At 37.2% G+C, this 13,162-nt stretch overlaps 1 protein-coding gene across 1 annotated transcript in view; it reads right to left on the bottom strand.

Annotated features, from left to right (window-relative positions):
* LOC112030360 (pentatricopeptide repeat-containing protein At1g09900-like) overlaps window positions 1-3,990 on the bottom strand; it is a 10,582-nt gene extending 6,592 nt beyond the window's left edge. The window contains exon 1 of the mRNA XM_065765787.1: window positions 3,736-3,990. Coding sequence (XP_065621859.1) covers window positions 3,736-3,990 — 255 coding nt within the window. The remainder of the gene's footprint in view (window positions 1-3,735) is intronic.
* Between the last annotated feature and the right edge of the window lie 9,172 nt (window positions 3,991-13,162).

Raw genomic sequence — 13,162 nt, 5'->3', positions numbered from 1 at the left:
AAAAAAAAAATAAAAAAAAAAAAAAAAAAAAAAAAAAAAAAAAAAAAAAAAAAAAAAAAAAAAAAGGGAAAAGAAAAGAGAAATTGCAAGTCTAAAACTCTTCCCTAACCTGTATAAAAAAATATTAAAAAAAAAAAAACAGAATGAAAGAAATGTTCATCAAAGTATCCTTCATATTAAAATATATTTTACTGCCCAAAACACACACACACACACACACACACACAAAAAGCTTCATGTGATGATTATGCTTAATTATTCTGTAAAAATTAAGGTGATCACTATTTGGTCACTTAAGGTACAGAGCACGAGCACATAGACTTGTTGAGTCTATATTCCATCGCAAAAGTTCTTATGTGATTATTTAATATTAAAAAAGTCTATACTGACATACCACTTACAGTTTCATTACAACCAAAACTAACTTGGATTTGGTTAATAACCCAAAACAAAATGAATTCTAACCCAAATACCTTAATCAAAACCAATCCAATAGTACATTACATTACTCCAATATTTTAGAAATCAAACATAGCCAGCCCAACATGAATGATATGTAAGTAAGTATTAACATAAGGAATCCAGGCTAGCTGGGGAAAAAAAAAAAACACAAATCAGATTTTTTTTAGGGTGAAAAACAGTGCTTTTGGTAAAAAAAAATTGCAATAATAAGATGAAAAAACTACTTAATGAGGGAACATTGTTGCCACCACCATCATCATTATCGTCATACCCAACTGCAGACATGTCTTCTTTACATTGAAACTCCATTCAAAATTAACAGCCATTTATAAAAAAAATTACTTCCTACTTGAATAATTAAAAATTTTCCTTCACCACCTTGGCAAGCTTTATAAACATGCAAGAAACATCTAGAAATCCTACTAAAAAGGAGCCAATCTTCACCACCTGTTTTACAATGCATGTCAAACCTTGCTTGAACCCTTTGACAAATCAATTTAGAATCTCAAATGGTAGATTGGTAAGACTAAAACAAATTATATTGAAAAGATTACAATATGAGTTATCTAATGATCTATATTGTTGGTTTTGTGCCTACTGGCTGGGCAAATGATAGCGCCTAATGCTAACCCAAAATAACATCAATTATGCCAAATTTGACATTAACATTAACAATATTAAAAATATTCTATTCTTTTACCATCTTGAACTTCCAGCCAACCAAGAAGAAAGAAAAAAAGGTATCTGAAATTTGAGAAGTAAGGACTAAATCTAGCCAAATGAAGTGTAAATTGCATAAATGATTGACTCACGAATAACTTTAAAAAACCCAAAAGCCCAATCTTCTCCTTTTCTTATTTTCACAATTTCCCATTAACCAAACAGAAAAAATAGTAGGGTAACATACTATCTAAAAAAGAACTTGATATTTGGGGAATATATGTGACTCCAATCTACCAAACCATGTAATCCTCAATTAAACAAAACAAAAGAAAATATCATAACATTTTATAAATAGCCATAAAATCATCAAATGATTATAGAAATATTACTTTATAAGTGATGAAGCGTAAGTTCGTCAATCAAGCAAGTTCGTCAGTAGAATAAGTTCGTCAGTAGAGTAAGTTCGTCAGTAGAGTTATACTGATGAAGCGTAAGCTCGTTAATCGAGTTGGTCAGATGGAAGCAATCCTCAGCCTGTATGAACGTACTCTCAAAGGTGGTCACCAGTGTGGTGCCTGCCATAACGCCTCCGATGCCAAAGTCAGTATAAGAGGCTCTCTTGGGAATAAATAATGTAATTGAACAGAATGAAAGAGATCACTTAGTATCTATGTGTGTATGTACCTTGTACTTGGCAATGTGTGGGCTTTATATATGCTTTCATAGCTTCTAGCCGTTGGGGTAGTTATGAAGGTCTTAATACTCCTCTTGGTAACGTTTGGTGTTGTGTAATGGGGCTTTAATGTGCTCCAACGGTTCATACAGTTGGCCTTGTAACCGTTCTGGGTGTAATTGTGCTGCATTGAATGGCCTTCCTGCCTTCGTCAATGATGTGGGTATTAATTTGCTCGTCTAGGGATAGCTTCGTCGGTATCATGGTCGTCGTCTTCGGTAAATGAGTTCGTCAGTCCCATTAGCTGCCTTCCGATTCTGTGGTTGTCGTGACTTGTAATGACGACCATAGAATGTGAAAGGTTTTGGGTTGTAAATAACTCCAATTCGTGTGACCATTGGGTTTCCCACTAATTTTCAGTTTTTTGAGCCTTTGTTTCTAAACTTCTCCCTTTATCTTCGTCAGTACCTTTTGTCTATAACTTCATCAGTACCTTTTGTCTATAACTTCGTCAATACCTTTTGTGACTTACACCTTTTTAGGGATCTTGTCATCGTCAGTAACTTACATCCGTCGAAGCGGAATCTTGTTACTTAGTCATTTGTAACTTACACCTATTTAGGGATCTTGTCACTATCAGTAACTTACATCCGTCGAGGCAGAATCTTGTTACTTAGCCATTTGTAACTTACACCCATTTAGAGATCTTGTCATCGTCAGTAACTTACATCTGTCAAGGCGAAATCTTGTTACTTAGCCATTTATGACTTACACCCTTTTAGGGATCTTGTCATCGTCAGTAACTTACATCCGTCGAGGCAGAATCTTGTTACTTAGCCATTTTTGCCATTTGTGACTTACACCCATTTAGGGATCTTGTCATCGTCAGTAACTTATATCCGTTAAGGCAGAATCTTGTTACTTAGCCATTTGTGACTTACAACCTTTTAGGGATCTTGTCATCGTCAGTAACTTACATCCGTCGAGGCGGAATCTTGTTACTTAGCCATTTGTGACTTACACCTATTTAAGGATCTTGTCATCGTCAGTAACTTACATCCGTCGAGGTGGAATCTTGTTACTTAGCCATTTGTGACTTACACCCATTTAGGGATCTTGTCATCGTCAGTAACTTACATCCGTCGAGGCAGAATCTTGTTACTTAGCCATTTGTGACTTACACCCTTTTAGGGATCTTGTCATCGTCAATAACTTACATCCGTCGAGGCAGAATCTTGTTACTTGGCCATTGTTGGCTTTTGTGACTTACACCCTTTTAGGGATCTTGTCATCGTCAGTAACTTACATCCGTCAAGGCAGAATCTTGTTACTTAGCCATTTGTGACTTACACCCATTTAGGGATCTTGTCATCGTCAGTAACTTACATCCGTCGAGGTGGAATCTTTTTATTTAGCCATTTGTGACTTACACCCTTTTAGGGATCTTGTCATCGTCAGTAACTTACATTCGTCGAGGCGGAATTTTGTTACTTAGCCATTTTTGGCTTTTGTGATTTACACCCATTTAGGGACCTTGTCATCATCAGTAACTTACATCCGTCGAGACGAAATCTTGTTACTTAGCCATTTGTGACTTACACCCTTTTAGGGATCTTGTCATCGTCAGTAACTTACATCTGTCGGGGCAAAATCTTGTTACTTAGCCATTTTTGGTTTTTGTGACTTACACCATTTTAGGGATCTTGTCATCGTCAGTAACTTACATCTGTCGAGGTAGAATCTTGTTACTTAGCCATTTTTGAGACTTGTAGCTGCTCAGACCTACTTGTTATGGAGACATTAGCTGAATAATTCATTTATTAATTTCAATGACGAATACATTTTCTGTTACATTAATTGGTAGTATTTCTTCAAGTGCTCAATGTTCCATGGCCTTGGGAGCCTCTGTTCGTCTAGAGTTTCTAGGTGATAGCTACCTTGTCTGGAGTAGTGGGTGACTCGGAAAGGTCCTTCCAATGTGGGCTTACAAAACCATAGCGAGAACCCCGACAGCAGAAACCCCCTTTAGACTCACCTTCGTCACTAAACCAACGATCTGGGCAGTCCCTTTTCTGTCCTCTACATTCGTCCTCCTTCCTTTCCTTGTTCCCTAGTTTTTCCACGTCCCTTATGGCAGCTAGTGCTTCTTCTGCGTTCATGTACTTCTGTGCTTTCAGGAGCATCTCCGCCATCGTTTTTGGAGGATTTTTTGCGAGTGAAGAAATGAACTCCCTGGATCGTAGTCACGCTTTAAAGGTTGTCAATTACACTTTATCGTTAGCTTCATCCACCTCCAGGGTTTTCCGAGTGAAGCGTTTCACATAGGACCTCAAGGTTTCTTTCTCTCCTTGTTTGATGGTGAGTAAATGATCCGCCGGCCTCTTAGGACATTGTCCTCCAATGAAATGATGTAAAAAGGCGTTGCTCAGCTGTTTAAAGTTATTGATGAACGATGTTGGCAACTTGCTGAACCATTCCCTCGCTGTTCCTTTGAAAGTGGTGGGGAAAGAACGGCACATTATCTCGTCAGGGGGCTGTTGAAGGCCTAGTGTCATCTTGAAGGTGTTGAGGTGGTCCTGGGAATCCTTGAGCCCGTCAAACGGCTCAAGTTGTGGCAACAGAAACTTCGAAGGTATTGGGCATTCCAAGACCGCTGCTGTGAAAGGCGAGTCTGTTGCCCTCACCATTCTGCCCATGCTCTGGCCTGTCTTCTCTCTGATGGCATTTCTCAACTCGTCCATCTCCTTCCTCAGCTCTTAAAGAAGTTCTGAATTATGTTCTACCGGAGTAATGGGTCTTCGATGGTCACTCATTCTATGGCTATTTCCCTCATCCTCTACGTTGTTTTTGGATCGATTCTCCTCCTGTTAAAGCCGTAGCTTCATTTCCTGATTTTGCCTAGTAAGTTCTTCAACGGCGGCCGCAAGAGTTTGGACTTGCTGAGCCAAGGCTGCGGAATCTTGATTGGACTCCATCTAAATACTGAAGTTAATGGAACCAGTGTTTTCGAATATGAAAATGAAAACGTCACATCCCTACAGACGGCGCCAAACTGATGAAGCGTAAGTTCATCAGTCAAGTAAGTTCGTCAGTAGAATAAGTTCGTCAGTAGAGTAAGTTCGTCAGTAAAGTTATATTGATGAAGCGTAAGCTCGTCAGTCGAGTTGGTCAGATGGAAGCAATCCTCAGCCTGTATGAACGTACTCTCAAAGGTGGTCACCGGTGTGGTGCCTGCCATAATGCCTCTGATGCCAAAGTCAGTATAAGAGGCTCTCTTAGGAATAAACAATGTAATTGAACAAAATGAAAGAGATCTCTTAGTATCTATATGTATATGTACCTTATACTTGGCAATGTGTGGGCTTTATATATGCTTTCATAGCTTCTAGCCGTTGGGGTAGTTATGAAGGTCTTAATGCTCCTCTTGGTAACGTTTGGTGCTGTGTAATGGGGCTTTAATGTGCTCCAATGGTTCATACAGTTGGCCTTGTAGCCGTTCTGGGTGTAATTGTGCTGCATTGAATGGCCTTCCTGTATTCGTCAATGACGTGGGTATTAATTTGCTCGTCCAGGGATAGCTTCGTCGGTATCATGGTCGTCGTCTTCGGTAAATGAGTTCATCAGTCCCGTCAGTAAGCCCAAAAAAAAAAAAAAAAAAANAAAAAAAAAAAAAAAAAAAAAAAAAAAAAAAAAAAAAAAAAAAAAAAAAAAAGCTAGCTAGATAGTTTAGTTTTGAACTTAACTTTGATCCAATGAAATCAAGACACTTCCCAATTTTCATACACTATTACATTGACAACCCTACTTTACACTTGAATTCAACATGGTTTCATTTGATTTAAGTGTTGCATAGGATTAAATGCATTTTTTTCCTAGTGTTAAGGCTTCTATATAACTGTGTTGTTTTCATATTGTTAATACAAAATAGTATACAATATATGAGGAAGACATATGATTAATTGGAAAAAAAAAAAAAAAAAAGCAAGAAAGAACTATAATCAAATTATTTCAGCAAAACAAAATTATTGACTCACCTAAAACCAAATCAGAAACCTTTCATGTTTTGCTGGTTTACTTTGCAACAACAAACATTTCTTTATAAATTTTTTTTGATTAATTAAATATTGAGAATTTGATTTTAGAGAGAGAGAGATTGTAAATAAAACTCCACATAGACAACATGCATAGCAAGTCAATAACCATCCATCATTTTAGAAGCAAGCAATACAACATATTAAATCAAAGGCTTCTTCATCCTCTACAATTGAGAGAATACAATTCATGATGCACAAATTATTCAAGATAGAATATTATTTTGTCCAAATGGTTGTGTTATGCAAGCCTAGATTGATAGTTAAACCAATCTTATGCAGCAATGGTAGCCACTGTTGTTGTATGGTATAAATCTTTTTTGTTTGGACAGAACCTGAGACCAAACACTAAAATTCAAACCCATAGCTTAGTCCCCTAAAATTTCAAATACACAATCTCAATGTCCATTGTGATTCCATCTTGGTTCAAATTAAAACCTATAAATCTAGAATCCAATAAAATTGGAATTTAAAATTCCTTATGAATTTTGAAATTATATCCAAAATTTAAAAGCACACGAATCAATGCCTACGGAGAAACTACACTAAAATCAAGTTTCTAAGTGGTAGCCACATGAACCCAGATAAGAATTCACAAAATTAAATCAAAAAAAGAAGAAGAAAAAACATAACAAAAGTAGGACTGAATATAAAATATTACTTAGAAAGAGAGTAGAAAAATTGGACACATGATCTTAAGGCATCTCAACTGCATAAAGTGGGGCTAGAGTTTGAACATTGGTAAAAGTGCTTGTTCCTGATGCTTGCATGTATTAATGTTCCCTATGAACATTTCAAATGAATTAGCCTTTGATCAAAACCATATATGTGCTTAAGATAGAGATCAGTGATTAAATTACCCCTTAAATGAATAGAAGCAGTACATAACTACTTGCAAAAGAGACCAGAAGATTGATTATAAAGCAATAACATTTGATACTTTCTAAAAATTTAACAAAAATATACCAAACAGGGAAAAAAATTCTAACCAAAAAACAATAATCAACAAAACAAAACCCAAGAAATAAAATTAAAACAGAAACAGAACTAAACCTAACAAAAATCTACCAAACAGGGAAAAAATTCTAACCAAAAAACAATAGTCAACAAAACAAAACCCAAGAAATTAAAATTAAAACAGAAATTCCAATGATTTGCCTTTCCACCTACAAACCCAAAAAAAAAAAAAAAAAAAGCTAAAGAAAAACCCATTAATTTTTTATTACACAGATCGGAATTGAAATCAATCAATAATAAATGAAATCTACAAATGAATCCAAGAGAGAGTTAAAAACAAAAACCTAAATACTCATTCAGAAGTGTAAAGAAATTAAAGAGCCAAAAATACTCTCTGCTTTCTACCTTGATTGAAAAATTAATGAAAACCAAACGAACAACACAAATACCCCAACCATAAACAAAATCTAATTTAATAACCTTAATCAAAATCAAATGTAACCCAAATGCCTAAATTGAACCTATACTACCAAACACCCAAACATAAATCATAGTTATCGCATAATTTAAAAATAAAATAAAGAAAACTTTACCTGTAATGGTTCTGGCCACATGACGGTGGTGCTGCTCTAGGATTTATCTCTCTTTCAATCTCTATTATTCTTCTTCTACGGTCTCAGATTTTTCTATCCCCACAGTCCCCACTCCATGCCTTCTCTGTTTACCGTTTTGCCTAGGTTTTGGGTCTGCAAAAAAATGGAAGGAAACGTGTCGCCATTGTTGGGATCTCTCGCTTAGGCTCTCGGTCTCTCATCTGTGTTAGTCACCAGCGCACCTCATCTCTCTCTCCTTTGTCCGTGTACCAATCTTTCTTTTCTTTTCTTTTCTTTTCTTCTTTGGTTTTATGCGGTTAGTTTCTTTTTATAGCAAGAGGCTCCCAAACATATTTTAACACAGTGACACATTGTAACATGAGGGTGTTTTACTTAAATGTGTATACGTGGCAATATTTAAAGGGATCTTTTTTCCTATTTGTCAATACATCCTTAAATGTAGGAACTAAATTTCTCTTAGCTTTACTATTATAATATAGTATATGATATATATATATATATATATATAATTGATTGGTGCTTAATAAAAAAGAAATCAAGGTAAATTTACATGTAAGTGATGTTATTCCTATCACATTTATTACTTTTAATATATTGTTAAAATATTATGAAAAATGTTGTCCTTAGTATTGCTAGAAATAACATAATGCAAATCATTAACCAGGACAAACTGTACAATACATGAAAAAGTTGGACAAAAGAATTTATATATGATATATAATCATCTCTTATATCCATGCTAGTAGAAATCTAATAGATGGCCAATGCTACATCCTTAGCATCATCTCAATGGTTCTACGAGCATCAATTTGCATCTCTTAGCTTCTACTATTATATATAGTATATGATATATATATATATATATATATATATTGATTGGTGCTTAATAAAAAAGAAATCAAGGTAAATTTACATGTAAGTGATGTTATTCCTATCACAGTTTATTACTTTTAATATATTGTTAAAAATATTATGAAAAAATGTTGTCCTTAGTATTGCTAGAAATAACATAATGCAAATCATTAACCAGGACAAACTGTACAATACATGAAAAAGTTGGACAAAAGAATTTATATATGATATTGATAATCATCTCTTAGTACTCCAGTGATAGGAGAAAGGATTATCGGTGATAAATGTCTCTTTCCCTAGCATACAACTATGGGTTTAGGAGTGAGGTTTGCCCTTTGACCTAATGAACGACGAGGCAGGGAGGGAGATCGGAAGCGGGCTGGGCGAGGTCTTGGACGTGGATGTTAAGGCCATAAACTTTGAACAGGCTTGCTTTCTCCGAGTTAGGATTGACATTCCACTGGACAAACCTTTGCGGTAGCGGGCTCTAGTTGTTAGTCCTGAGGGTGATAGGATGTGGGTCGCCTTCAAGTATGAGCGGATAGTAGGATTGTGTTTCTCATGTGGAAGACTTGGGCATGAGTTGAAGGGCTTTCCTCATTGACGATCGTCATAAAACCCAATGGATAGCAAGGATACTCCATACGGCAACTGGATGAAGGCTAGTGGTCGACGAAGCATGGAGGGACCACGAATCCATGAATGTAACACACTGCAGTAGCAGCACGAGGGTAGTGGTGGTGCACAACTGGATGAGTTGCTGACTAGGACTGGGACCACGAGTTGGGCACGTGCAACGGAATCCTTGGAGGGGAATAATTTCATGAACACGAATATAGGGGCCGGGGATCCTAGTGGGCCCAAGTCGCAATTAATGGGCACTGATTTGTTGCAGTTTAATGCTCTAGAGAGTACTGAAGAGGAAATAAACAATATCTATGGGATCAAACTCGTGACTTTAGACCAATGCCATATTGGGATAGTTGACAGACACAAACTTATGGGTAGGGAGCATGTAATTGGTAATGATAGTGAGACATGCAAAGTAAACCACGTGAGCAAGAAAACTCACTCCCAACATGTGCAGCCTAGGGACACGTTTGATATACTGTAATGATTATTACATGAGAATAGGAATAAGTATTACAAGAAATACATTAAGTTGGAATGTAATAAGTATTACTATTCATTAGTTTGGTGACCATTTAGGAATAGAATTCTAAATATGCATCCACAAATTTAGTAGAGTATAAAAAGAAGGTCTAATTAAATCTTTTTTTAAGTCAAATTTTCTAAAATATACTTATTTTAGGGTGTTCAAAATAGAGCTAGTAATTAACAATAAGAAAAATTTATTTTCTTTCCTTTTGAAAATGTGGCAACTAATGGCTTTTTAGGAATTTTTTTAAAAAAAAGTTATTACATAAGGTGAAGGAATAGATATTCAGTACTTTTGATAAGGAATAGTTATTCCTAATTTTGAAGAATAGCTATTCATAAGGAATAATTATTCATTGTAATAAAAAAAAAAAACCCAAATAACCGAATAGTTATGCTATAGGAATATCTATTACATTACAGTGTCTATTACAGTCTACCAAACGTGCCCTAGGTGGAAGCGAATAGAACCTATACAGGAAAATGATGGGATGAATAGTAAGGATGGGATGTTTGATAAAGTGGGAGACAAGAGATTGCATGAAAGTATTTCAGTGGAGCTTGAACTTGATGTTACTAAGGATGGAAAACATATCAAAATTGGGGTGGACCTTACTTATATGGATGCATCAACAGTAGAGGCTGTAATGCAACCCCGCCGAGCACAATGATCAACATTAGCTAGAATTGTTGAGGGCTTGGGAACCAACGTGCAGTGGGTGTACTCACTAAGTTAGTAAGAAAAAAAGGACCCACTGTTTTGTTTCTTATGGAAACAAAGCAGTCTATAGCAGAGATGCAAAAACTATGTTTTGACTTGAACTTCCAATCAGTGCTAGCTGTCCCAGGTGACGGACGTAGTGGAGGGTTGGGTCTGTTTTGGAAGTTAGAGTGCAACTTGCACATTCAGACCTTCTCGCCAAACCATATTGATGCACATATATTATCTAATAACCAACAACCATGAAGGATTACTGGTTTCTATGGTAGACTGGAGGGACATCGTAAGCATGAGCCGTGGCAACTCCTTAGACACTTACATGCAAGATCCTAACTACCATGGGTTTGCATGTGTGACTTTAATGAAGTACTTCACTCTTCAGGGAAGCAAGGTGGTCTTCCTAAATAGCTATCACCAATGCTATTCAAAGAGACGCTTCTTCACTGTGAGTTGATGGACCTTGGATTCCATGGTTATCCATTTACTTGGCGGAATGGTCGACGAAGCACAACATTTGTGGAGCTACGTTTGGATAGAGCATGTGCCAACACAGTTTGGTAGGCATTGTTCCCTACAACTAAGGTGTTCCACCAGCAAGTAACGAACTCTGATCATGATCCTATACTCATAAACACCCAATATTTTGTCCAGTAGGTTCGGCCATGGCGTAAGCAGCTTCACAGGCTTAAGGAAAGATGGGCGACTCATGAAGGGTGTGAGGAAAAAATCAAGGAAGCATGGTCCTAGCACATTCCTAATGGCAGCCCTATGTTTCGATTGTTTGAGTAGATTAAGTTTTGTCAAATGTAGCTGGTTGCTTGGAGTCAAGAGGTCTTTGGGAACATAAGACACTGGTTGGATGAAAAATAGAAGGTACTAGAGGAGTTGATCAACATAGGCTATGGTGACAACTTGGACCAGATCAGCTAAGTGCAGGATGATATTAATGACTTATTACACCATAAGAAGGTATTTTGGAGACAAAGATCAGGAGCCATATGGCTCCCAGTAGGGGACAAAAATACCAAGTTTTTCCATAGACGAGTAAGCCAAAGAAGACAAAAAAAAAAAAAAAAATCATATTGAGGGCCTGATGGATGAAAATGGGAGTTGGAGGTCAGATGAGCAACAAATAAGTGGTATAACAGAGAGGTACTTCCAGGGGATTTTCTCCACATCACACCTAACCAATGTAGAGGAAGTTCTAACCTAGGTAGATAGTGTTGTAATAGAGGAAATGAACCAAGAGCTTAATAGACCCTTTGTGGAAGATGAGGCGAGGAATGCATGCTTTACGATGCATCCATCAAAATCGCAGGGCCTGGATGGTATGTCGCCGCTTTTCTTTTAGAAATATTGGCATATAGTGGGTGGGAATGTCACCGAAGCATTACTCTCAGTCCTAAACTCGGGCCACATCCTTAACAAGATGAATTTCACCCACATCCTACTCATCCCAAAGATTAAGGATCCATAACATATGGCAGACTACCGCCCTATCAGTTTGAGCAATGTGGTGAGCCATGTAGTCTCAAAAGTTTTGGCTAATTGTGTAAAAACTATCATCCTGAATATCATCTCTGATACATAAAGTGCATTTATTCCAGATAGACTCATCTCTGATAATGCGACGATTGCATATGAGATGTGTAAGGTTGAAATTTATCAACCGTCTTGTTGGCTTTATTCCGTGCCAATTTGCTTTTAATTTAAGCACTTAGTAACCCTGTATTTAGGTGAGATTCATGTAAAGGTAGTGTGTGAAGAGAGTGTGAAGAAAAGCTTAAGTATTTGCAAGAAGCAGAGTTTCGCGGCTAGGACTCGCGGCTGACTCGCAACTGGCAAGCTGCCAAATGCAGGCATGTGAGAAGCACACAGAGAAGCTAAAGGGTCACGCCAGCTGTCGCACTACAGGACAAAAGTCCTAGGCTAGCCAGGGGGAGTGATATGATAAGAGAAGTACTTTATAATTTTTACCTAGTACCTTTGTAGGGTTTTAAGGTTTAAGTTTATGGCTTGTACCCATGTTACTTTTGTAAGCTTTAAGGGTTTTGTTTTATGCATACTTGTAGGCCTTTGTGGTTTGTACCATGCTTTATGCAGCCTTTGTGCTTTGTTAAATTAGTACTTCTAACCTAATGCTATGCATTCCTTTGAAAGTACTGTCACTCTTGTGCCCGTGTAAGATTTTTCCTAGATGCACATACTTCATGTACTGTGCATTGGTTGAGTGTTGGTCATTCAAGTGATTTGCCTTGTGTTTGTCATCTTGAATGTCCAGATGTTCATTCCAAGTATGAATAAACACTGTGGTCACTTGTATGAAGTGAATACCTGTTTTTGGTCTTGCCATGGTTTATTGCTTTACTCAATTGTGCTTGATTGCATTGTGCATATTCTATTTGCTTTACAAGTTTTCTGCATATAATGAACTTATTGTGTTGTTGTGTTTCAAGAGTTACTTGTTCTTATGGTTCTAAAGCTTCACAGATTCTAGAGTTAGGTGTGAGTGAGTTTTTCAACTGTTCCCAACTCACGCGTTAATTCTAAAGTTTGTTTTAGGGTTTTGTCACGGAATAGCCAAAGGGAGAGATTGTAAGGTTGAAATTTATCAACCATCTTGTTGGCTTTATTCCGTGCCAATTTCCTTGTAATTTAAGCACTTAGTAACCCTGTATTTATGTGGAATTTGTGTAAGGGTAGTGTGTGAAGAGAGTGTGAGGCAAAGCTCAAGTATGTGCAAGAAGCAGAGTTTCGTGGCTAAGACTCACGGCTGACTCGCGACTGACAAGCCACCAAATGCAGGCATGTGAGTAGTACACAGAGAAGCTAAAGAGTCACGCTAGCTGTCGCACTACAGGACAAAAGTCCAAAGCTGGCCAGGCCGTTACGTCGCGACTTGAACTCGCGACTTGGACAAGCCGCGAGGTCAAGCCGCCAATCAACCCTGTTTGGCAAAAATTGACTCTTC

The sequence above is a fragment of the Quercus suber genome, unplaced genomic scaffold, assembly GCF_002906115.3.
Source record: "Quercus suber isolate HL8 unplaced genomic scaffold, Cork oak 2.0 scaffold_653, whole genome shotgun sequence".
Classification (NCBI taxonomy): Eukaryota; Viridiplantae; Streptophyta; class Magnoliopsida; order Fagales; family Fagaceae; genus Quercus; species Quercus suber.
The sequence above is the reverse complement of the archived record's forward strand: the minus strand, read 5'-3'. Positions and strand labels throughout refer to the sequence as shown.